This window comes from Rissa tridactyla, chromosome 2 (genome assembly GCF_028500815.1).
Source record: "Rissa tridactyla isolate bRisTri1 chromosome 2, bRisTri1.patW.cur.20221130, whole genome shotgun sequence".
Lineage (NCBI taxonomy): Eukaryota > Metazoa > Chordata > Aves > Charadriiformes > Laridae > Rissa > Rissa tridactyla.
In genome coordinates this window covers 115,874,489-115,899,100 of record NC_071467.1, presented here as the reverse complement: position 1 = coordinate 115,899,100, position 24,612 = coordinate 115,874,489, and the positions used below count along the sequence as shown (strand labels likewise).

General features: G+C 39.6%; 1 protein-coding gene across 6 annotated transcripts in view; it reads left to right on the top strand.

Annotated features, from left to right (window-relative positions):
- ELMO1 (engulfment and cell motility 1) overlaps window positions 1-24,612 on the top strand; it is a 311,635-nt gene that overhangs the window by 81,028 nt on the left and 205,995 nt on the right. For all 6 annotated transcript variants that reach the window (XM_054193522.1, XM_054193524.1, XM_054193523.1 and 3 more), the window contains 2 exons: window positions 6,264-6,433; window positions 18,265-18,300. In XM_054193522.1, coding sequence (XP_054049497.1) covers window positions 6,264-6,433; window positions 18,265-18,300 — 206 coding nt within the window. The remainder of the gene's footprint in view (window positions 1-6,263; window positions 6,434-18,264; window positions 18,301-24,612) is intronic.

Below are 24,612 nucleotides of genomic sequence, written 5' to 3'. Positions count from 1 at the left end.
TGCTAAGTTTGTGCCATTCTCTGACAGGCTGTTTTTTCTAAACAATGCTATTTTTTTCTTCTATAAACCACTCACCACAGAGACACTCTGTTTCCTAGGTAACTTGAGTACAGATTGAATTTCTCTCATATTATCTTTGTTCTTATATCATCTTTCTTACTTATTTTTAACCTCTCCTATCATCTTTCTCAACAATTCTTTGTGCTGTTTGCGTTTTTGCAGTTTTCCGTGACCTGTTTTCCCCCTTTGTCCGTTTGCATTTCTGAAGGGACTCATCAGAAGTTCCTTACGCAACATTCCGTTGTATTTGAACATATGTGGCATTTGAAATGCCAGATTGCTATTGTCTATTTTGTGATACCCGTATTCCAGTGGATGGTGAGTAGGTGTATAAATGAGCTGTAATTTCTCTCAAGTGTGAGACTGTTCCAAAAGGACAGTCGTGTCCTGCAACGCAGCAAGCAGGGTCCATTCTTTCAGTGTGCGCAACTGCAGACTCCTTTGATCAGATCCTGCAAAGCCTTGTTCAAATAGCTAATCATTTTGAAAGGATGCTAAAATGTTGGGAAAATTAAACTGAAGGAACTTCCCTCTTTATTTATTTATTTATATATTTATTTTATTTAATAGTTTTCAAACAGAACTGATTATTTGAGCACTCACTCTTTATTTGAAAGTAGCTTCTTGGGCACTTAAAAACCATGTCTTGCTCATGAGCTGTATGCCTTAAAAGTTGAGTAAACGGGTAGCCTTTTCTAGTGTGGTATTTACGGTGCCTGATCATTTGCTTTTGTGGATGGTTTTTCTTTGATCCTCTGGTTGGAGATTGGCTGAGTTCTCAAACCTTTAAGTTGTTTGTAGGCAGCTGTATTAGCATTTCTAGCGTGAGCAATCATGTAAATAGGTGCGTTCATTAACAGTCATCATGGTGTTTTCCCCTAATGCTTTTACAGCTGTGAGCAATGTGTTTTTTTATTTATATGTGATCTACACAGACAAAGAAGCGTAGAGGTTTTTTTAACCTATTTCTACTTTAAGCATCTGAATCCTCTATCTTTGAGTAAAAGTTTAGGGATCTGGTCTATAATCTTTGATCTACAATTGCTTTAACATATGTTCAACTGACTTAATTTCTTGAAGTTCGGTAAATGCATAAATATTTGCACGTCCAGCCTATGATTGTGATTATGTTTATCATGTAATGGTGAATTAGTTGTTATTGAACCCTATACCAGGAGCACTGACTGTGGAAGTCAATAAGCCACTTTTATATTTGTCTGCTCATCGTACAAGAGGAAGATTTGGGAAGTGGAGTTGGTTGTTGTCTTTTTCTAGATAAAAGGTTAATCTCATGTTTTCAGTTTTCCAAAGGCTTATTTTGAATAGTAAGCAAAAAGGATTGTTTCAAATGCAGCAAGAGGGAAAATTGCTTCTCAAGCATTCATAACTGGCTACTGATAAACATAAACTTATTTTAAGCATATTTACATAATACATATGGCTATGCATCTGTAATGCTTTTATCGTTGATTGAGCATGCGACTCTAGACATGACCATTTCCCTATTCCTGCTTCTGCCTCCTGAATTGCGTATGGTGATAGCATAGGACTGCTCTGTGTATTACATTTGTACAGGGCTTTGGATGTAGAAATTGTGCTTGTGTGTTAATGTGAAAATGTTAGCAATTAATGTCTCTACCAATTAAAAGGTAATCTCATTGCTTGCCTGGCATTAGAGGCTACTCAGCCTTGCGGGGTCTGTTGAATCGGGTTTGCATTTAACGACGCTTATGTAACGTGTCCACTCCTCCATCGCTTTCTGACGTATATGCAGGTGTAGGTGAAGCGGCAGTAACAAGCCAGGAAAAAGCAGCAGTTTCAACACTGAGTGATTCAAATTAAACCACAGAAATGCACCTGTATGGTTAGTACAGAACTGTATTCCATAGTTGCTGATGGTCTGTATGCCCTTTTTCTAGCAGAAAGTTGAATAATGTGACTAACTTATCTACAGGGGAGACCAAAACACTTGTATTTTATTTTATTTGCTTTCTGTAAAGGATAAAGAAGAAAACTGATTACATAATGGCAAAACAGCAGTTTAAATCAATGGTTCAAATTTCTTCCATAGCACATTAATGTTTGTTGGTGGTTGCATTTGGAATCTGTGTCCTCCCTCCTGCTCTCGCTCACTGTATTTTGTATTCTGTACAGAAACCCTGTCTATGTCTGGGTAATAAGTTGCTTTCAAAGTTTGCACAAAGTATTCATTGGCAAAGAAATGATAATTTGATCGGTAGCATTCCTTGTTAGGATGATCTTGGGATCCCTAACCTCCAAATGGCTATTTGAGTCTCTAAGCAAGTCACATCTTGGATTTAGGTCATTAGTTTTCTTTTTAAGCTGACAATCTCATCAAGCGGCTCCTTTTAAGCACTGCTGCTCCCTAAGGGCAACCTTTCTTACTGTCCTTGGAGCAAGTCATTTAAGACTAGATATGCAGCTTATGCCTCTTGACAGCCTTTTGAAATGCTGGGACTCCAACAGCACATGTTTTACAAGCTTCCTGTCTTCCGCCCTTTCTAAACAGGAGAGCAGTTAATGCTGTCTTTCATTTAGTTGAACAGCCTTGTTTCTGTTAATTCCCTTATAACGGTTCTCAGTTGGGCAGATTTTATATATTTATTTGTTCTTACCTGAATGATATTTCAATAAGAGCAGAGACGTGGCAGCTAGCTCTACTGTTGCTTTAATGAGCTGTGCTGTCTGTCCATCCACCAGTGGATTGTAAATCATTAAAATAGCTCCCTGGTAAGCACTTGGAGCATATTTCATCTGGGTTTCATTTTTTAATGCAGTTATAAGTGAGCTGTACATTCCATAAGCACGTATGAGTGCTATGGCAACAAGAACTAGGAGGCTTGTGAGAACTGCACGGTATTCACTGAAGCAGGATTTTCACCCATCAGGCACTTGTGATGGCAACAGCCAACGTTACTTTTGGCCATGTTTCCAGTGAGACATGTACCAGCACTCTTGCTGAAACAAATATTTGTTTACCCCTTTAATCAAGGTCTGCTGTGCCATTATCAATTCTTTTCTCTTCCGATAGTAGAAGGAGCAAGGTTTATCGGATGCAGTGTCTCGCAAAACTTGTTTAATGTAGGAAAAGTACAGCTGTGTAGAAACTTTGCTGATGGGGCATTCGCATTGGCATAGTCAGATAAAGCCTATGATGTAAGTAAGCTCACTTTTATGTTTTAAAACACAGCTGAACCACTTTTGTATCCGAGAGACATTGCTTTATAGATTTTTGTGCTCTGTAGAGGGGACTAAGCTGTCTCTGATCTAAGATTATATTTTCGTTTTAGTGTGCTGAATTTCAAAGCTCTCACTGACTTGAGAGGAAACAGGATTAACATATCTCTGTCGATCGGTTGGTCCCGCTCGTGCTGCTGTTCTGCAGTGTAGGGGAGCTGTTAATGCACATCCCTGTACTGGTGTTCTCAGTTTTGGTGAGAGGTATGGTTAGCTCTTTCCATGCTTGGTATTGATTCATGCTAGGATGGCAGCAGCATTTCACCAGCCCCAGATGTTTATGCTGCTGGCAGGAATCTGTCCTCAAGAGTAAGGGTGAACTTGACCATTAGTAGTCTGTTGTTAATATGTACGAAGATGAGGCGTTGTTTACACAGCAGCTGTAGGTGTGATCTGAAGGGGTTTGGAAGAGGATGTTCTCCTGGCTCTACTTGTTTTTTCCTGCTTGCTGCTGTGCTACACGGGTCATTACAGTCCCCATCTGTTTGGCCACAGCTCTGCTGCCCAACTTCTGCCCACGTAGACTTACTGGTTGAGCAGCTCAGGGGAGCTTCTCACTCACAGTGAAACAGGTGTTTTGTTCATTTTTCCTATTTGTTTAATTTTCACTAAGTCTCCAGGAGCTTTCAGAAGACCTGCTTGCCATGGAAAGCTGGAAGAACTCTATCTTTCAGTAGGCAGATGGGGGTGGTGACTTCCCAGAACCATGGCAGATGGAAGAAGGCATGTGCACAGATCTTCATGAGTTGGAGGTTAAATCTGAGCAACCATTCCCAAAGTCAGGGGCATGGAGCTGCTGTGGCAGTATTGAAGATTTTTACGAAGCATTTCTTTTCTGAGGTGGGCAGGAATTCAGACATTGCATGTATTCTGAGAAAGAATGTTTTGAGGATGCTTTGCATCTCTGAGTCTTCCTGAGTTGTTATAGTGGGGAGTCTAGAGTAGAAACAGCTCAATGAAGGAGGTCATTTGGTGAGGTTGGAGTTGGCTGTTGAACTTCTGGTTCAGGTAGTAATAGTGGTTGCTCTGAATTTTTGTAGCTGATTGTACAAGAGTACTTTAGCAAAACGTCCTTCAGCTGCTCTGAAGAAGGGAAAGGGTTGGAGGAAGTATTCTGGGGTTATCCTGGAAGTTGGAAGTTAGTGGGATCTATTTTAATTTCTTCCATGGGTGTTGGCAAATGGGTTAGCCTACCAGCTGCTTAAGTTTGAGAGAATATTGTTTTAGTACTGTTTGGACAAGCATTGCTGATATGGAGAGACTGTATAAGCCATTGTTTCCCCATTATGACTCAAACCTATTGGTAAAGCAGGTAACTTAGGGTGGCAGAAAGAGCTTTTGGATGACAGGATTCTGCCTTTTTATAGATAATGTAACTGCTATGGCTGTACAACCCAATATTTAAGGCACAGAAAAGCTCAGGACTAAAGATACTCTATTTCTTTTCAATGCTGTCTTAACTGAAGATGTTAACTACAATCATAATAACTAGAAGATAATTTCCTCCTTGTGTGTGCACCTCACCATGTAGGTTATGGCCAAAAGCTGACTGGAGACCATGCATTAGTTTTTCTTTGTAAAAATTTGCAAGTAACAAACCTTGCTGATCTTGGAGGATATTGGGACATTTAATTTATTAATGTTTGTGAAGCAATCAGAGTTATGTAGATAGGAAGCTCGATCTGTAACAACATGGTGGTGCTTTTTCCTGTGTTCCCTGTTTAAATGTTGACTTGCACTAAAAATGTCTACTTGTCTCAGAATCCTGATCTGCAGAGATGACCATCTCTGTGAAGAGTATTTTCATTACTTGAAATGAAAAGGAATTGCCTGTCGGCACAGCCTTTTCTTCTATTTTTCTTCTCTGACTGAGAAAGAATAAGCATAATCTCAGAGAAAATAACTCTCAGCAAAATTTGCCATTAATTTGGTTTCCTAGTGACACATAGCTTCTCATTCACCTTTCATTCGGTGCATGTAAGAAGTGAGTTGTAGGAAATTGAATTTTGCAAGTATCTGTATATAGTGAGGAGGATTATTTTTCTAAGAAGAGTATTGGCTAACTAGCTATTAACTGGAGCTTTTGCGTATTGTGTTCAGGTAAGTGAAAGCATCAAATTGAAAACGTGAGATGTATTTTAAAAGTATTTGTATGGCTAAAGAGAGAGAACAATTTAGTATGCATTATTTAAATATCCTTTTAGCTTTTTATCATCAGTGTTCATTGTGGATTTCGCTGTCTCATCCTGTATTTGAAGCATTAATGGGCAGAATAGCCTAATATATGTGGATATTGAACTTGCATAAAGATGTAGAGTGATAATATCATACTATTATGTGGGAAGTAATTATTCCTATGCTCCTTGTAAGAGAGTATGTGAGGTTTTGAATTGATTGTGAACAAAAGGAAGAGGGGGAGGAAGGAGCAGAAGCCCTGAAGTTGGTCTCTACTGATAGAACCTGATTAGGACTGTATATGGTCTTTGTTGTTAAAGGTCATGAGAAGTGCGTAAACTAAGTAAGCGTTGACAGGAAAAAAAAAAAAAGTGCTGACATCGTTATACTGAGATTGTCTGATGCAATTTGTTTTATTTTCATTCCTACTTTTATTGATATGACACACAAGCTGTTCAAGCCAAAGGCTGTCTTTAGTAATGCTTACATTTTGCTTGAGACAATGGGATATCTATCCATTGCTCAGCTTATGATTCTGCAACAATCCAAATAGCTATATAGGTAATAATGGAGTAATACATGCATAATATACTTCTACAAAAGTAATTTGTGTGTGAGCTACTTAATAATTTCTGAGTATACAAGTGTTAAGTATCATTAATATTAAACACGACCATTGTTCCTGCTTGCCCTAATGTTTTATTCATTATTGCCATTGTAACTAAAGCTTTTTTGTTGTTTTTCTTTTGTATGTTTTGTTTCTCTCTTAGGCTCAAAATGCACAGCAGCTCCATGAGAGGATCCAGTCTTCTAGTATGGATGCGAAGTTAGAAGCACTGAAAGACTTAGCCAACTACTCACGGGATATTACATTTGCCCAAGAATTTATAAACCTAGATGGCATTTCCCTCCTAACACAAATGGTTGAAAGCGGCACAGAGTAAGTATTCTGCTTAAACTTGTGACATTCCTCCCGTGTAGGTGCTTTCATGCTCATTCTCTGAGTGCCTGAAGTATAGATATAGAACTTCTAAGATTATATAAAGTAAAACATCTGAAGAGTTCTGAGCTGCTAGGATAGTGTTATACATTATCAATGAGGATATTTTTTAATTTCCCCTAGCAATGGGCTGGTGGGGACTGGGGATGAGCAAAGTAGGAAGTACCCCCCGGTGCCATAAAGTTTTGGGGAGACTGTGGTCCTAGTTTCTTCTTTACCCATTGGAATTTAGATAAATCATTTATAGTATTTTTAAAGGCTGATATTTAAGTGATGTCATCTGCAAACTATGTTTTAAATTTCATGTTACTGAGAACATGTGGAGCAAAACCCAGCGCTTGCTTTGTTTCCATTTTTACTCTTTAATTCTGGCTGGGGTTTTTCAAAGGGCAGTGGTTTTTTTTTGACATGAACTTGAAAGCTGACCTCTGAGAATAAAGAATGAACATTCTTTACCAGAACATCTCACCAGTTTTCACCAATGGTGAAATTCAGGACCATGGTCCTGAGTAAGCGCGTATTGGCTTAATGTGGAGGGTACTACAGAGAAGTATCAACTGGATTGCTGCGTTATTAAATTATGGTCTAACAGTTATTATTTCAAGTAAGCTTTTGCTTTCAAGTAAGAGTTTTGCAGTCAGTGTCAACCTTTACTACACACGAAGAAATCTACGATACCCACACACTTTCCTGAGAGAAAGAAAATGCTCTGAAAGTAGCTTTCTTATTCATTGGGGTTGTTCAGTCTTGTGGACCAGACTTCAGAAATCAATTGCTGAAATCAATCCAAATCCCCTCTCAAATGTGCTCGTGTTCCCTTGGATTCAAGAAAGTAAGTAGTGTTAGGGGGTAAAGCAAAAGTAGTAAGTGGGCTTTGAAATGGAACACAAATTGTCTCTGATGGTACCATGCAAGATATACTGAGGATTTTCCACAGAAAGTTTAAGTACATTTTAGAATCCAGTAGGCCCTGGACTGGGAAATGTAAAAGCACACTCTCACTGATCCCTGCTCAGTGGTTTATTGGACTTTGAATCCCTATTGCCTAACTGGCTATATACTGGATTTCCAATAGTTCATGGTTTCATCTTCAGTATTTTAGGGTTATGGCCTTCATTTTTTTGCTGTGACGTAGTCTGTGGCACATATTATGCCACTTTAAAAAAAAAAAATAAAAAAAAATGCTTCTAGATAAGAAATTTGTCACCTTGTCTTATATTCATATAACGCTTGTTGTTTAGGAACCAAATTAAATTTAAAACCAAAGACAGGCTTAAGTTGATGTAAACATATGCACACAGTTACTGTACTAATTAAAAAATATACTGAATGGGCAGGCTTGCACCCGCCTATGAAGATCAGAACATAAGCAAACTAAAAGCCACTGCCTCTGTAGTTTATTTTGTCATGAATTTACTTAAGTTAAATCGTTCAACTTACTCCACTGCAGAAGGTATTTAAACTGAAGCACTTTACTTTCTATTGAAACAGACAGGGAACATTCACATTTTTTTACAAGCATTTCTTTTTGCTGCATCAAGACTAAAGCAAGTGCCTTCCTCACCCTTCAGATGTGTCTGTACTACTGTTCTGGAGCTGTGGGATGGGCCAAGCTGTAGCACGCTGGTCTGGATTTAAAAGTAACTGTTTGGGAGGGAAACTACTTAAGCCAGCACCACTGTTGAAAGAACTGCTCAACAAATTACACCCTAGGAGTAATTCCTTACTGAGGGTATAAGTTTTCAAACCACACAGCAGGCTTGCAGACTGGACATACGAGCAGAGGCTATTGCGGTTTTTTTTTTTTTAAGTGTCTTGCATTTGGGGGGATTTCAGAATTTTCTTTTTAGCTGGTGTAATATATCACCAAAGATTCATTGATTGATCTACCTGTCTAATCTATTTATCAGTGTTTCTGCCTGTGGGGAGAAATGCTGTCTAGTTTGGGCGCTGAACAAAGACTCAGACTGTAAGAGTGTCCAGCAGCTTCACGTGTTGATGAACTCCCAGTATTTGCTTCAGTCTTTTTCGTGTTCAGCAGCCTAGACGTTCTGCAGCTTCTGAGGGACTCTGCAGGTCAGGTTTTTCCAAGTCTGTCTTTGCGACGGGAGCTGTAAAGCAGGGACGTCTGTGCTGTGCTGTACATTCCCTTCTGCTTTTACGCTGTGCATCACTGGCTGGCAAGCGTGTATTTAACAGAACTTGATATATAATGAAAGGAGCAAATCCTAATATGCACAAACTCATCAGCCTAAGCCTGCCATGGTGCTGCTTCTTTCCTTTCTCGTCCGACTTCAAGCTATTGATCCTGTCCTCCCCTTCAGGGTCTGTCACTCATTGCTGTTTCAGCACACTAAGCCAACAGGCAAACTACTTCCGGAGAACAAGCAGTTTTTTTGTTTAGGTTTGTTTTTTTACTTTATTATTACAATAAAACAGCTCCCTAAAATGGCCTGTGAGCAAACAAGGTGTGCGTGGGAGGTGAAGGAGGATAATGTATGGAGGAAGGAGTAGGACAAGGACAGACAGCCATTTGAGTGCCCTAGGCTGTCAAGGAAAAGCAACTGGAGTCAGTCAGTTGTCCTCTTGTGTTCTCTGTTCCTGTTTTCGCTTGGACCCTCTGCAATACCGTTAATAAGAGGTCCCACAAGATGCTCACTGAACAGGCAAAGCCAGCTAAAGGCCATTAGCTCCCACCGTGGGCTGTGCGCCCTCGGCACGGCGACCTTGTGGGCTGTGCTGCTGACCAGCTCACCCAGATGCTTCAAACCAAAAAGCCCTTTTCCCTCCTTTTCCCTGCCCCAGTACCTGCCACTTTCTTTTCCCCAATGGTATTTTTGACTCTGATCATTTCAGTGTCTATAGATGGACCTACACGAACAATTGTATTAGCATTATAAAGGGGGGGGAGGGGTGTTTGGATTAGAGGAGGAATAAGCAGCCAGAAATTTCAGGGAAGGGCAGAAACTTTTTTGATGGCCCAGTTTTAGAAAGCAATATATTTTGTAAAGATACCTTTAAGATCTGTCGTCACTGTGGAGTTATTTTACCCATCTTTGGATTACTGTTGTTGAGCCAGCCTTGCTTGAATGAGGCTGTGACTCAACCATACAGCTGAGAGACCCCTCATGTCTTGGTGCTGCTAGGAGATGGTCCAGCTCCTTGCCCTTTTCTCCTGGTCATTGTGTGTTCACCCCTGCTCTCCAACCCAGTTCCGCTTCCTTCGTGGAGCCGGTTCCGGTCTCTGTATGCTTCACCAAGTCAATCCAGTTTGTTAACTTGGTTGCAAGGTACCCACTTCTGTTTTGCAGAGTTAGTTTTCTGTTCAGTTTGGGACTTGGAGAAGCAAGAGAGGAAGTGGGCATGAGTGGATGCAGAAAAGGCCCCTTTTTTGTGTCAGCAGGCCATTAGATTGTCCTAGGTGCATTATTGAGCCACAACCTGAGTGCAGTCATGTTGTGAAATAGCATGAGAATGGCTGTCTCTGCTCTTGTATTGCAACACGGAGACTGGCACTAAGACTGTGAGGGGGTCAGAGGGGATGGGACATACCCATGGGGTGGCTGCTGCTGCTCTGCAAGGAGCCCCTCTGTGTGCTTTCCCGGCTGCCCGTGGGTTAATGCAGTTGAGGACAGCCCTGCATCAGTAAACCCAGGCTGAGTGGCGCCTCTGTTCACGGTGCGGTGCAGCTGTGCTAGAAATTGATGAATTTTGTTAATTCAAGCTTTATTCTCTATTTTCCCCGAGGGGCAGACAGTGCTCATTAAAAGTACCGTCATGCTCAGTGTAAGGTTGCTCTGAGGTTTTCTTTGCACGTGGAACTCATGTTAGGGGCAGCTCTTAAGTTATAATTTGAGTGTGTAATTAAGTTTTAGTGGGCAGCCTCTGGAAAGCAAGACTCCAGCTTTTTATATAACTTTCACCGAGGAAGAGGCCTGTGCTTTATTTATAGTTGGCTTTATTTATTGTGCTACTTACTTATTATTTCAGTGAAGCAGATGACTATAAAAGTACGGTGACCAGAGTAAAAGAATGTAAATCCCTGGATTTCTAGTTACCTCTGCTTCATTTTCTTGGTGATGAAAAGAAGTAGTAATATAAAAAGTTGACAAGAACTAGCAGTGTTTCCTAGTTAATTTTCCATATGTTATATTCCTGAATATTGAAGAAAATCAGAATGCATTAGAGGATAGCCTTTCCAGTCTCTGGCTGTCAATATAGCTTAAAAAATAAAAAATTGAGAGAGGTTTTTTTTTTTTCTGGGGTACGTTTTCAAAAGTGGTTTTAATACTGTGTGTAGTTACCATAATTTGTGCCAGATCTCCTTCAGTGCCTGCTGCTTAGAGCAAATGAACTGTAGATATGATGTGCGTGGGGACAAAGCCATAGGGGTTGGTGGGAGGCAGACTGTAGGGTGCACAGGGCCCCAGTGAAGCTGAGAGTGCATCTTGTCAATATGAATATATCAGCAGAGATGCAACATGTCTTAGAAACTGTCCACATGTATCTCAATCCTGTTGATTAAGATGGCTCATCTTTGTTTTTCCTTCAGGCTCATTCTTGCTTTCAGAGCATGCTATGAGTCTCTTACTATTTGAAAAAAAAATTAAAAAAGAAGCTGGTTCTATGTTTATTTTTATGGTTTGGGTGACCTATAAATTATAGCGGAGACTGTAAGACAAGTTAGGTCATGAAGAACAAGTTAATCCTGATTCTATCTTATAACTATCCATGATGTCCTATCATTTCTCACACTCTGCATCTGTATCACCAAAGAGGGGTGTGGGTGTGCAAACGCAGTTATTTTCCTTTTCAGAGACTTTTCAGAAAGAGATTTTCATAGCACTTCTAATGCTAATTTTTCGTCTGAAGGCCAGTTCTTCCCTTGTTAAGGGGAGTCGAATATGCAGTCTGTCTGGTTGGATGTACAATGTAAAAGGGATGTGTGAGGGTGCAGGTGCACTGCTTCTGCTCCCTTCGGCCAGAATGCAATGCCCTAAAATGAGGCAGAAAGTTAGAAGGTCATAGTTACTATGATGACTGATGACAAATATGTTCAGGAACCCAACTTGAGGAAACAATCATGTCTCCTTGCAACCTCACCTGAGATAACATACTTCGCTCATTCAGAGCCGTATTCCATAGTCTAGCCCAGAATTAGTATTTCAGAAAATCATGGCTGTATAGATAGTCTTTCTGATGTAGCAGAACACTGGTGAAGATGTGGTGCTTTTTTCCTTGATGTATCAGAAGAGTCATGTGACTTGGACAGACTCTCAGCCTTCCTTAAAAGGAAAAAAAAACCCTCATAGTCCCTTATAAAGTAAGAAAATGAAAATGTAAGTTACAAGCCATAAATATTGAAAGGCCAAAGAGTTAATAAAAGGATTCTAAATTTATTTTTGTCATTATCAGTAATAATAATAATCTCATGACTGGGAGGAAAAGGAGGAAGGCATATTCAGAATTTTCAGTATTCTTTTTATTGGCACTATTATAGTCTCTGTCACTTGTCATTTGGCTAAAATAACACACAGGTTTTGCCAAAAAAATGAGACTATGCTAAGCCTAGCCGTCTTGACAGTAACCAGGATTGTTTCTGGTGCTGTTGAGAAGCTTGTTCTTCAGAGCTCTGCTTCATCGACGTGGCTGTGCTGAGTGGCTTTATATTGTCGTACAGCCCATGGCACAGGAGCATGCTAGTTGATGCTGCTCAGACGTGGTTGCAGATAGCCTGGTAATGATTTTAAGGTAGCTGTAACTGCTTAGTACACAGATTGGAGATAAAAACTTCCTTTAAATTGGCATGGTTGTTAACTTTTGTCATCTTCCTATTGGAAATAATAAAAGCAGCTATATCAGGTTCATAGAAGCTTCTAAATAAATATGTATTTGTATGGGTTTTGACTCGATTAAGAGGAGTCTTCTATTGAACACATGCAGTTGCAGAGTTGGCTGCTGTACAGCTGGAAGTCTCTGAGGCAGCAATTGTGCATGCTTTAATGACAAATTGTATTGTTCAGTGAAATTCTAGCTCTTGGCTTGTCTTGCAGAGATAATACTGTATACCAGCCCAGTGGAAAACTGAAGACAAATTGGTTTGGAGTTATTCTGACTTTAACACACATTTTGGGACAGTTGCTCACATACCTGCTAATGGTTTTTTCCATCCCAGTCTAATGAGTATTTCAGTAGTGCTGTCAAAACACTTAAGCAGCCCTTCCTCACAGCCACTTGTTCCTGTCCTGCTTCTTCTGAAGAGTTATGCCAGTACTGTTCGTAGCAAGCTGGATTGGAAAACTGTTGTAAAGTATTAAAAGTGGCCTTTATTGTCACTTTCAATAAAACATTCCTTAACCCAGTTCAGTTCCCTGATTGAGCTCACACTGTTGCCCCAGAAAACGGTTGTGCAAGCACAGCTCACTGGGCAAATGGAACGTAAATTTCCAGAAGAAATGAACAATGCTAAGCTAGTAAGTCTTTGCCACTAAATAAAGTAGTCCTTTCCCACCCTTCCCGGCTACTGGCTATGTAGTACCTGCTCATTCTCTTGCTCAGCTCCAGTGCTTATCTGACTCCTCAGTGATCCAATTCAATTTGCTAATCCAGCAGAAAATAAACCAGTTGATGGAGGGAGGAAAATAATTTGTATTTTTGACAGCACTGGGCTGTTAGACAGGCTCAGCCATTCCTGCGAAACTTCACCTGGAAGCATGGATTACTTAATCTGACATTGCTGCCAAAATCGATTCTTGTCCAACAGGAGCTTTACACAGTCTTCATTTCTTAGTGCTTCCGTAATGTCGGGAGAAGGTGGCTATTGTCTATGAGGCAAAAATCCAAAAGAATATATAAAATCGGGTCACCCGGTTACATCTCTGTGGAGATGGTAATGGCAGGAGACTGAGAAAGGGCTGCAGCCCAGTCTTTCAGTGCAGTTCCCATAAAAGAAGAAAGTGGGGTAGGTTTTCTTTGTGGGTGTATTTTTTTTTTTCTTGGTGTATTTTTCTCCCTTTTGGGTTCGCTTCCCCATCAGTCTTCAGGCTTGGACTCCATCCTTCCTCTCAACACAGACACGAGCGCAATTTCTTGTATATTCTTCTGATCGATGTCATATACATAGCACACACAGTACATTTTAGGTAAAACCCGTGTCTGAAGATTGAACCGTCAAAGATCCCACCTTTGGAGAGAAAAAGGGGGGAGTTGCTGCTCCTTGCACTGCTCCCATCCTAAACGTCTTTTCTCCAGAGTTGTTCTTCTTACTTTGCCTGTGCTTAAGAATGTTAGCATTTAAATGACCCCTGCTAAGTGGCGATATCAACACCTTGTTGACAGGACCAGGGAAGAGGAGAGGGGACAGTTTTACTGGGTTGTATTTGGCAACCACTTTTGTAAAATGTGATAAAAAGAGTAATTCCAGCAGGGGATTTGTATTTCTAAATGTTCTTTAGAGTACCAAGCTGGACAAAACTCATTTATTTATATTTTTAGCTCCAGACAGAAGTGTAGTATTTGAAGAGCTAGCAAAAATGCAGAGAAGAGCTTAAAATCTCCACTTCTGCAGCTTTACAGGATGTTTTTGTCTCTTGGACTGTTGTGGTGGCCCTCAGGAGTGGGAGTGCTGCTGCATAATTTAATAGTCATTTTGCAGATTTCATCCAAATAATTTATTTCAACCTCTGGCCAGAGTGTTTCCCAGATTTGATTTATATGTGATAGCAGATTTGATTTATATGTGATAACTGACTCCTGTCTATTTGTCTTGTCATATTTCTAAACACTGCCTTATTATCCAGAATGTGGGCTATCCTTGTGTTTGCCTGAAAAGCAGTAGCCAAATACCAATTTAATGTGGTTAGCAGGTCGTTCATCCATCATCCTGTCAGTTTTTCTGTAGAGGAGGAAGTTTTTCTGAACATATTCCACCTTTGCTAATAATGGCCCTCTCTGGGGCCATATTGCATGAAAAGCTTTCATTTTTATCCTACTCTGCATGTCTTCAGACAGTGCAGGCTCAGAAATGTTGGTTGCCGTGATGCATGATTACTTTAGCTCTTGGCATCACTAACTCTGGTGGGTCCACTCTGGCTTCCACAGTGGGACAAGACGTTAGTACTTCCCCCCAGTGCCGACAAGCCCTTGCTGTGCGCTGTGTGTTACCCCAGCTGGAGCTTAGATTTGGGTCATCTTTGGTCCGTGTACAGCAGTTTGTGCACAACAACAGATAGGAATTGATCCTGTCGGGTCCTTTGCTAAGCCGGTCTCCCCTGGAAGCTGCTCATGGTGTAACCTGCAGTATTTGAGCAAGTATTAAGTCTGGATGGCTTGGGGAAGTCCAAAGGGAGCTGCCGCGCCTTGGGATTCAGCTGGAAATGTATCACAAAGTTCCTTTGAGGCCAAACAGGGAACGTATTGTGGTAGACAAATGTCTAAACTGGTAACTTGTTGTTCATGTTTATTTTGCATTATGTTGGCATTTGTTTTGAGATTTCTCCCTGTATAAAAATTGCTGTCTGTTTTTTGTCTTTTACCACTATGTATCTGAACCTTTCACAAACGCTATTTAATTTACCCTCATAACGTTTGTGTTTTGTCTGTGGTTTTGTTCCCATCTGTGCAAGTGCAATTGAGGGATAGTTTCTAAAGGGTGGAAAAAAAAAAAAAAAAAAGAAAAAGAATACTTATATAGAAGTATTGAGCTAATTACAGTGTCTAGATCAGTAAGGCTTTTGGCATTTTTGACCATACCTGTGGTAAGTCACCCGGGAAGCGTTTTGTGGAACTGTCTGGTTGCTACCACAGAGTTAGCCCTCTAGAAGAAATAACAGCTATGTATATATAGAAAGAGGAAAGCTGATGAGGTGGCAGACTGTACTTGTTCCTTTCCAGGCTGACTCGCTGGAAGAGTTAGCTTGGCTGCTCCTTCAGTGGTAACTTTAGCATGGTCTGTGGGTGAATATGGAGAGGAACTCCTGCTCTCTCCGGGTCCTTCTGTATTAGGTTTTTGGTTCGATGATGGGAAGAAAATAGCATGTGCTCCTTTAGATAACAGCCTCCACCTGTTCAGTGGTAAAAGTCTATCTCTAATCATCCTGTACCGTGTTGCTGCAACATCTGATGTCCTAGATTGATTGCTGCTCTTACCACACTTTCCAAAGCAACAGAGATTAGTAGAAATTGTTTGGTCTAATGTGATGATTATCTTTCCTTTCAAGTCAAAATCTGCTGTCTTTGTATTGCTTCACTAAAAAAATCCTATATGATTCAATTATTTCTCCATATTATTCTAAATTTATATTTTCTCTTACATTGCACATCTTCTGACCTCAAGCTAACTGATTGCCAGTTAGCTCAAGATGGATAAGAGTTCTGTAAATGCTAAGTGAGTTGCTGTCTAAATGTTTTGCTCAAGGACTCAGATGTTTGTTCTTTATTCCTTGGGCTCAGTCATGGAGAAAATGCACCTGATTATAGTCTGTTGTAAAAAAAATCTCTGGCAAAACTGAGTCTGCCCTTTGAAGTGCTAGCAGTTTGCAAACACCACGCTTGTTTCTCTTTGATGTCAGACAGACACAGTACCAGTTTCAAGTTTACTTGCTGCTTAGCCACCTGGATGAAAAGCAGCTGTTTTGAAAACTGGGCTCAGAAGGATGCTATGAAGTTTTGCTGGCATGTGCTGCAGAAGGTTGCTTGGATCCATGTGCATTTGGGAGATGACAAAACCCGTTTGTGGTGGTGGTTGTTCTTGTTAGGGTTTAATAGTCTGCCGCAGCAAGGAAGCACTCAGTTTGCAGGAGCACAGTTCTGACCTTCTGCTGAAGTTGGGAATCTCCTGTTGTGGGAAATGCTTTGAACTTTTCTCCTCCTAAAAGCAAGTTGAGTGTAGTTTTCTCCCCTTTGTAAGGCTGTCTGATCACCAGGATGCTTTTTGTTTGCTCATTACTACTGGCTTCACAGACAGCTGTTGTAGCATAAAAAAAACCCAACAAAACCAAAGCCATGAAATCCAAGAGGAAAATCTTGTCAGTTTTCTAATTTGAGCTAGGGTGTAGCTCAGTCTGTGCTTTGATACATGGTAAACTGTGCATCACTATGTTCAGGCATGAATTACAGCTCACAGGTAGCAATGAGGGATTTCAAATCATTATTCCTGTCACGTACTCTCTGTGTTTTCTCCCCTCATGGTTGCATGAGCCAGCCCAAAAGCTGCCCTCCCTGAGACCGGTCCTTCTTTAAAAGAGTTTATACATAGACTTTCGTGGTCTCTGTAGAAAGCACAACGTTACTTACGCATAACAGAACGGAAAATGCAAGGTGGGAGAAGTTACTGTTGTACCAAAAGGAAAAAAAAAAATAAATAAAATCTATCCAAGTTCTGGGAGAGAGCTGAATCTGCAGTGGAGAGCTTGGAGTCCTAGAGCTGTTGTGGGCTGAACAGCGTGGCAGCAAGTGCAAAGGGGAAGGAAGACCTGGGGAGGACGGAGGGACCTCTGTGTTCTCCTTTTGAACAATAGTCTGCCCAGCGTGGAAACTACAGCCAACCCTCTGAAATAAAACTGTGAAATAGATTTAGGAGGCACAAGAAGGGGTTAAGTAGGAGATGGTTTTGGTTTTTATTTTTTTGGTTTAAGTGGTGTTTTAAAAATAAGCTATTTTTCTTGGATGCTATTTTTACTATTGATAGTCTCTTTCTTCAGCTTGCTTAGCAGCAAAAACAGCAGTTCTGAAGACCGTTATTAGCAGGAGGATGACTTGCAAATTGTGATTAGTGGGCTACAGCTTTCAATGCACTTACTATTTGGCCCACCTCACCACCCCCCCCACCTCCCGGCCTAATATTTGGCTTCCAGTTTCCTGAATATAATAATATGATGCCATAGCTTCTGGTTCACTGATGAGACACAACAGTGTATATCCTGGGGGAAAAATAGGAAATTCCTAAATAAAAAAACTCTTGGTGTATGTTAAACCTCTTGCTGCAACTAGGAAATCAAGTGTTTTGGAAGCTACTATGAAAGCAAGAGCATCACACTGAAGGTTGGTCTCTTGTAATCTGAGTCAATAAAACAGCTGCACTGTGTTTATGTATCATGGAGCTGGTGGAAGGTGGTTTGGAGTTGTTGAGTAAATGCAACTTTGTGGTTAAAAGCTCAGGGTAAATTCTTTGCCTCCCTTTGAAATCAACAGAAAACTTGTCCCTGATTTCAGAAGGTCAGGATTTTGGTCTGTGTTGGTCCTAGCTTCACAGCAACTTTCAACCATACTGACAACTCTGACATCAGTATTAGTGATGGAGACTTGAAGTAAATAAAAGAGTTTTTCAGGTAATGGACTATATGTCATAGCAATGAGACAGAAAATGCTTAATGTGTAAACCTTTATGATTTTTTTAGCAAAGACTTTTTTTACACAAATACTTAATTAATTTAGGATGCCTAGACATGCTTTAATGGTCAAGAGAAACAGGTTTTAGAGAAATCTGATATATTTTCTCTAACAGCTGTCTTTTTTTTCTTCTGCTTTTTTCCTAACAGAAGTTGACACAAGTATCCTGAAAAAATATTTGAAATTAATTTTTGAATGTTCTTTAGCAGTTACTGAATGTTTCTATTCACAGTGAATTGTTGGTAATTTACTGCCTCTTACTGTGTCTGTGTTGAATTTTATGAATCAAGTATGGGTGTGTGGGGGTGTGTGTATGCGCATAGGTAAATAGAGTACAGATGTTTTAAAGTGTATCTCCTCACGTGCAAGTTTTAATTTTGCAGACGATATCAGAAATTGCAGAAGATAATGAAGCCCTGGTAAGAACCTGATTAGATCATCACCTTGCACACTTCCTCTTCTTTTGCATGTCTGAGTTCAGGCCTTTGCGCTAATCTTTATTTGTAAATACAGCTGTGCATATTCATTCAGACAGTCTTCAGCATTCTCTGTTTTCTGCACTTCGATGCCTGTTAAAATTTTCTGATGAAGCCTTTCTTGCTTTGCTTGTGGAATGGGTGCTTCATTTCTGTGACTTCTGCAGGGGCTTCTACTATTTCCTAAATCAGGCTTTTATTTTGTTTTTTAATTTAAGCAAGCAAATCCCTTCCCTGCCTTCCCCAATTCCCCTCTTAAATTTGTCTGATTGACAGGAGGCAATTTTAATTGTTGATGTTGGTGAGGTGAAAGTCAGGGTTTGAATTCCTGTTATTTGCTGGTCCTAGTTAATGCTAGTTGTTGCAGATAATTGCGTAAAGGAAAACTGTAATATAGTAAAGGATCACATATCAGAAAGTTCAGAAGCACGCTTATTGCCCTGATGATTTTGCATGGGACTCTTCTGTGTGCTTCAAGTTAAGCACAGGCTTTATAGGCTTTGATAAATTGGGGCCCCAAGAGATATCTTGATTGGCTTGTGAGTTTGACGTGTCAAGTATAGCTAAAACCCAAGGAAGCAAAAGAATAATTAATCAGTTAACCATGCATCTTTCACTCTGAGAGCTTGATGTGATTTATCATGCAGGAAATGTAGCTTCCCATCTGAATCCATGCTAAATCATACTTTAACAAATCTGCTGTAAACCAAGTTCTGAAACATTTATTATTAAATCGTTGCCTAATAAATAAGTTAGAGAGTAAGAATAAATTTGGCAGGAAACTTAAATCCTTCCTCTACTTTTGCTTTCTGGACCTAATACAAAGTAACTTATTTCATAATAGAAGAGTGTAGATTCTGAGGAAAATGATTAAAATGGCATGAGGCTTTCAGAATTCTTGACAGCATCACCCCTGCCGAGACAAGGTTCCTCCTGTGCATTTAGATGGTGGATTTTTCCTCACTGCTGTAAAAATAATTCTTTGTGGAAGAATGGTTATACTCCTTCAGCATCTCTCTGCTTCCAAATTCTATTATCCTGTAGGCTTCTTTACATTAAATTACATGATTGTCCTCAAGACAGTACTAAAATACTGACTTATAGTTGCACTGCACCCTGGTTTTAGGACCTGATCATACTGATGATATGAATTAATTTTTTTTACACAGCTTAGTTTTGTTTACTCACGGGAACAAGGTATTGCCCACTTCAAGAAGATTCTTATTCATCAGTGTAGATACGGCACATCAGTGGATACAGTAGTAAAGAAAGTATATGTGACTAAAGCTTATTCTAACTTTGGAAGTTAAATCCTCCCAGTAGCATCTGGGGATACTACATACAGTTGTAGTATGTAGTATGTATCTGGGGATACTGGGGCATACAGTTTAATATTTTGATTTCTGTCAGTACTACATGAAATGATACAATTAAAATAACACAAATTCTTGAGTTTGGGACTTGTACCAGAGCCATTGGTCAGTACGTGAAAACAACTGTTGTGGAAGTTGGCCTGTTTGCACATTTTGAAGGTAAAGTGTATACACTAGTGCTTCATGAGTGTAGTTATCGGACAGCCTGACTATTTTTCACCCATGTATTAATGGGAAAAGATCCAACAAAACAAGAACTATAAAAAAAAAATGCCCACACACCTCAGAGCTTGGTATGATGAGCTAAAGTAAATTTTAAAACTTTGCAGCTTCCATGTGCTGTCCTCTTGACTAAAACGTAAACCAAATGCTAATTAACAAAAAAGTTACTTTTGATTAACAGGATGACGTATTTCATAAAGTTGCCAATATTTAATTTTATCTCTGGTAGCTTGGACATGCCAGTCTGACTTAATTAAAACCTGATTAGAGCAGATTTGTTTAATAGCTTTCTCTACTGAAGGCAGTTCTTCTAAAACGTGAGTTTCTTCTTTGTCTTTTCAGTTTTAGGGGTTCCCATTTTGTTTTGGGATTTTATTTGTGCCATGTTGATTAATACTTGGATTTAAAAAAAAAAAAAATCCCATGAAACAGCTCTATGAATTGACCTTTGCATTGCAGTACTGAATTGTAGTCAAACCATGCTGACTGATATTTTTTCCTGTGTAGTTAGTTATTCCTGGTCTTTTAAGAAAATCTGGTCCATTTAAGGAAATGACTGTGAAGTGAGCAAAACCAGGAATTTAAAAGATGGGGATAAAGAGTAAAGGTAATTCTAATCACATCTTCATGAAGAACCAGTGTGTAATAGTTCCTCTGGGCTAGTTTCCCGTGCAAACAAATGCTTAATGTACCTCAAAGTGGATTTAGTCATACTCCATAATAAGAGTGTCTACACCTGGATTTACTCAAGAATACTTACAGTTCTGTTTAAAATTTGCACGTTGTTTTTTGTAATCAGAATTAATTTTCAAGCTTAAAGAAGCTCTGATACCAGGGGTACAAAGCTATTTCAGTTTTTCTGCAATTCAAGTTGTTTAAAATCAGTAGGGCTGATCCCTTGTACTGAATGCAGTGAAACCGTACCACAAAGAAATATTTTAGTGGTGCTTGGCATGATAAAAAAAAAAAGAAAACTGCTACACTGCAATTGACACAGATTTTTAAGTGCATTTTCTGTAATCATCTAGAAAAACAGGGACAGCTACCCTGCAAATTGTTCAGTCATTTTCAGCTATACCGAGTGAGTACCAAGTAGGTGTGAATTGCTCCTATTTTGATTTGATGGTGGCTTAGCTTCACCCTTGGAAAGGTGAACTGAAGGAACAAGGCAGTGTAGGAGCAATGAAGAGGAGCCATAGCAATAAAAAAAATAAAGGTACTTGCTCACACTGGCCTTGCAAAGCATCCTGCTGCACCATCAGTCTTCGTTTGAGACCTGGTTAGGTTCTTACCCTCATGGCTTTTCCAGAGCTCTTGTCCTCCAGTGATTAGATATATTCCTCTCGCTCCCCTGTTTAAATTTATTCATGGCCATTTATCCTTGACAACTCTAACTTAAAAAGCAGTTCTTGCTCTTTGATGTTGACCTCAGTGATGTCAGGCCTTTCAGCTGCCCAGTATTAGGCTGTGAGGACAGTTGCTGAGTGATAAGGGACTTGAAGTTAACTGCTTCCTTAACGCCCGCGTTTGGTAGCAGGCAACTCTTGTGCTGCCTCCTGCCCAGTTCAAGTTGTTTCTTTGCAGCCTTTCCTCTGCACAATTAGAGATCAGCTATGGTCCTGTTTTGCTCACGAAAAATGCTTTGCGTAAAGATGTACTACTATATTTGGCTTCTAGCCCTAATGGGCTGGTGGCTGTATCCTGGTTGTGACAGACAAGCAACAATTTCCAGTTTCTCCCGTGCAACTTTTATCATACCAAACATGAGACAATCCACTTAGCTTTATAAAAGCTTATAGTGCCTTTTTTTTTTTAACCTGGTGACAGCTGAGCCTGACTTAATTATCTCGATTTAAAGAATCAGTTGAATAGTTGAACGTTTTTTCCTCCTCAATAGCAATAAAATATTAATTTTGGTATGTGTGTTAAACATGGATTGAGGTTTTGGGTTCTTTTTCAAAAACATCTAGGGGTTTGGGTTCTTAAGTCCCACTAATTTATTTTTAAAAGAAATCCAAATTGCTTTAGGCATCTTTCAAAATATCAGACACAGTTCTCTATATACATCTGAGGATTACTTAGCACGCATGATAAAAAGATGATTTAGCATGTAGAAATGATACTAGGAAGGCAGGTGGTCAGGGTCATATGCACATTCCTGTCATCTTTATTTTTAGGAAAGAAAAGCTAATATCAAAATGCATGGAGGTTTTTTTTTCTTCCCAGTTATCTTAAGGTAAGAATGCAGAAAATTCTTAGGGACGTGGATTAACGTGACCTCATATTTCTCTAAAATTTGACCTGATGTTTCTCTAAAACCTAGAAATGTGGAACGCAGCTGTTTACTTACTCTTCGGTCAGGTTTGCCGGGGAGGTTGAGGTGCGCAGGCAGTGTATCAGAGCACGGCCATCTGTCCATGCCGGAACGGCTCCCACTGGGGCAGCCGATGGTGTTACAGACCACAGCTTTCCACTGCTTAAGAGGCTTTTGCTGAGGGATGCTGTGGGTAAGGAGCTGCTTCACGACCGGCTCGCCCATCCTCACAGCGGTGGTTAGAAGAGGGGAGTCAGACAGCGGAGTATGGCAGAAACTTCATCAGCTGTCCCAGTGCGAGGTGTCCCCACCTGAGAGCCAGAGCCCTGAACAGCACTCAGGAGGGATTGTACAAGTAGCTTGCCCGAGAGCATAGATCATTAAAACGTCAGTGTTAGTGAGATATGAAATTGCAATTATACAGTGCATCTTTCTGATCTTTTTTCCCCTCTTGCTGCGATGACACGCAATAAAAAGCGTCTTCATGAGGAATTACCGTCAAACCATTAAGTCATTTTGCCAGAGCAGCAAGGGTTTGATATTTACAGAACTGCTGTACCTTTTGCGGTGGATTAGTCTAAAAAGATTTTATGAAGAAAGAGGCCCTATCATTTTTTGGACTTTTTGTATGACAAAACCACTTATTCATTGAGATTTCAAGTTAAACAGCTCCTACCATGTATTTTCTAAGATTACCACTTTTATGAACAAGCTTTGATTCCCTTGAAATTTCTAGCATTTATTCTGTCTGCTGCTTTTAATAGTATGAGTGTGTCTCTGGTTGTGTGTCTTTAAAATGAATTGCTTGGAAGTCTATTTCTACCTATTTGCTTCTGTTTAAACACATAACAATGAATCAACACCACTCCCTTCCCCTTCCATATACTTTAATCCTTATCTTGCTCTAGTTAGCCTGGAGATTGCTTTCATCTCTGACTGTGCTATTCCCAACGCTTATCCTTTAAGCCTGGCTTTTGACTTTTGCAGCGGCACTTAATGTGTACATGCGTGTGCAGGTGCATATGTATAGCTATACATTTAAAAAAATACATGCTATGTGTGCGTGGTGCTGCATTAATATAGTTGGAGTATTTTGTTCTGCTTGATTAGTCCCAGTGTTGCACCTCTTTACTCTTCATTATTTATTTTAAGCAGTGTCCCAGGAGTGACACCTGGTGGGCTGTCTGATTTTTAAGTTGAAAAGTACTTTCACCTTCTGCATCATACACAGTTCTATTGTTCTCACATCTACTAAAACCAGGTTTATACATTAATAACGGTATTTTCAGCTCCATTAATCCATTTTCCCCTCCAAAGCTGTGGAGGAGGGTGGATTAATTGGCTGGATTAATCAGTAGTTTTGGTGAGAAGGGTAAATGAGTTTGTTGAATTCAGGTTAGTTTAATTCCTTTACATTCCAGCGACTGCTTTTTTGAAGGTGAATATCCATATGCAGGTTTAATACATTTTAAGTAATCCCTGTAAACTATACCCATTTTTAATGGGGATTAGCTTTCATGTGCAATTATTTTATAGAAGAGTATTTATGTATTAAATACAAGTTAATTGACTAAATTTTTAAACAATGTATGAGGAAAAACTAGGGGAGATAAATTATCTGTTTAGTTTAATGCTGGGAGAGATATTTTTATACTTACATTTTTACTTTTCAACCTATATGGCCTATCTTTTTGTAATTTTTTTTTCTTTTTATTTAGATCTAGTTTAGTCTAGCTTCTTAAAATACCAGAATTGCATGTATTTGTGGAAGTGTTCTGTCATGAAGATACATGAGAATTTGCTACAAGCTTTTAGAAGAAAGCCATTCCTAGGGGTGCTGTTTTATTTGTGGATTCATAAATAACCATTTTATGCAAAAGGAATGGATTCAGGGAAAATGACAGGACCAGAGCTGATTAAATTTCCTGCAGAGTCTTATTGTCATCTTGTTATGAAATCCTTGGTTATTTTGAATGCTAATGATGACATTTTAAATCTCATTTAATTCTTAAAAGATTTGCAATATTAAAAAACAATCCAACAAAACCAACCCACCCCTCCCAAACAAAACCAAGAACTGCCAGATCATGTATTTGCTGAACACAATATTCCTTGCAGTATTACAGGGGATTTTTTAAAGACACTGTATGTTTCTTGTTTGTAGGTTTTTCATTTTGTCATAAGTAATCAAAGCCACTGTGGAAGAGAAAAGGTGTGTTTTGGTTTTTTTTGGTTTTACTCTCAAAATGTCAAGAATGGCAAATTTAGTGGAGGGCATTTGTGGAGTTTTGATGAACAAGAGCCCCTTTCTTAAATTAAGGAGCCACTAAAGGCTGCGCCTCACAA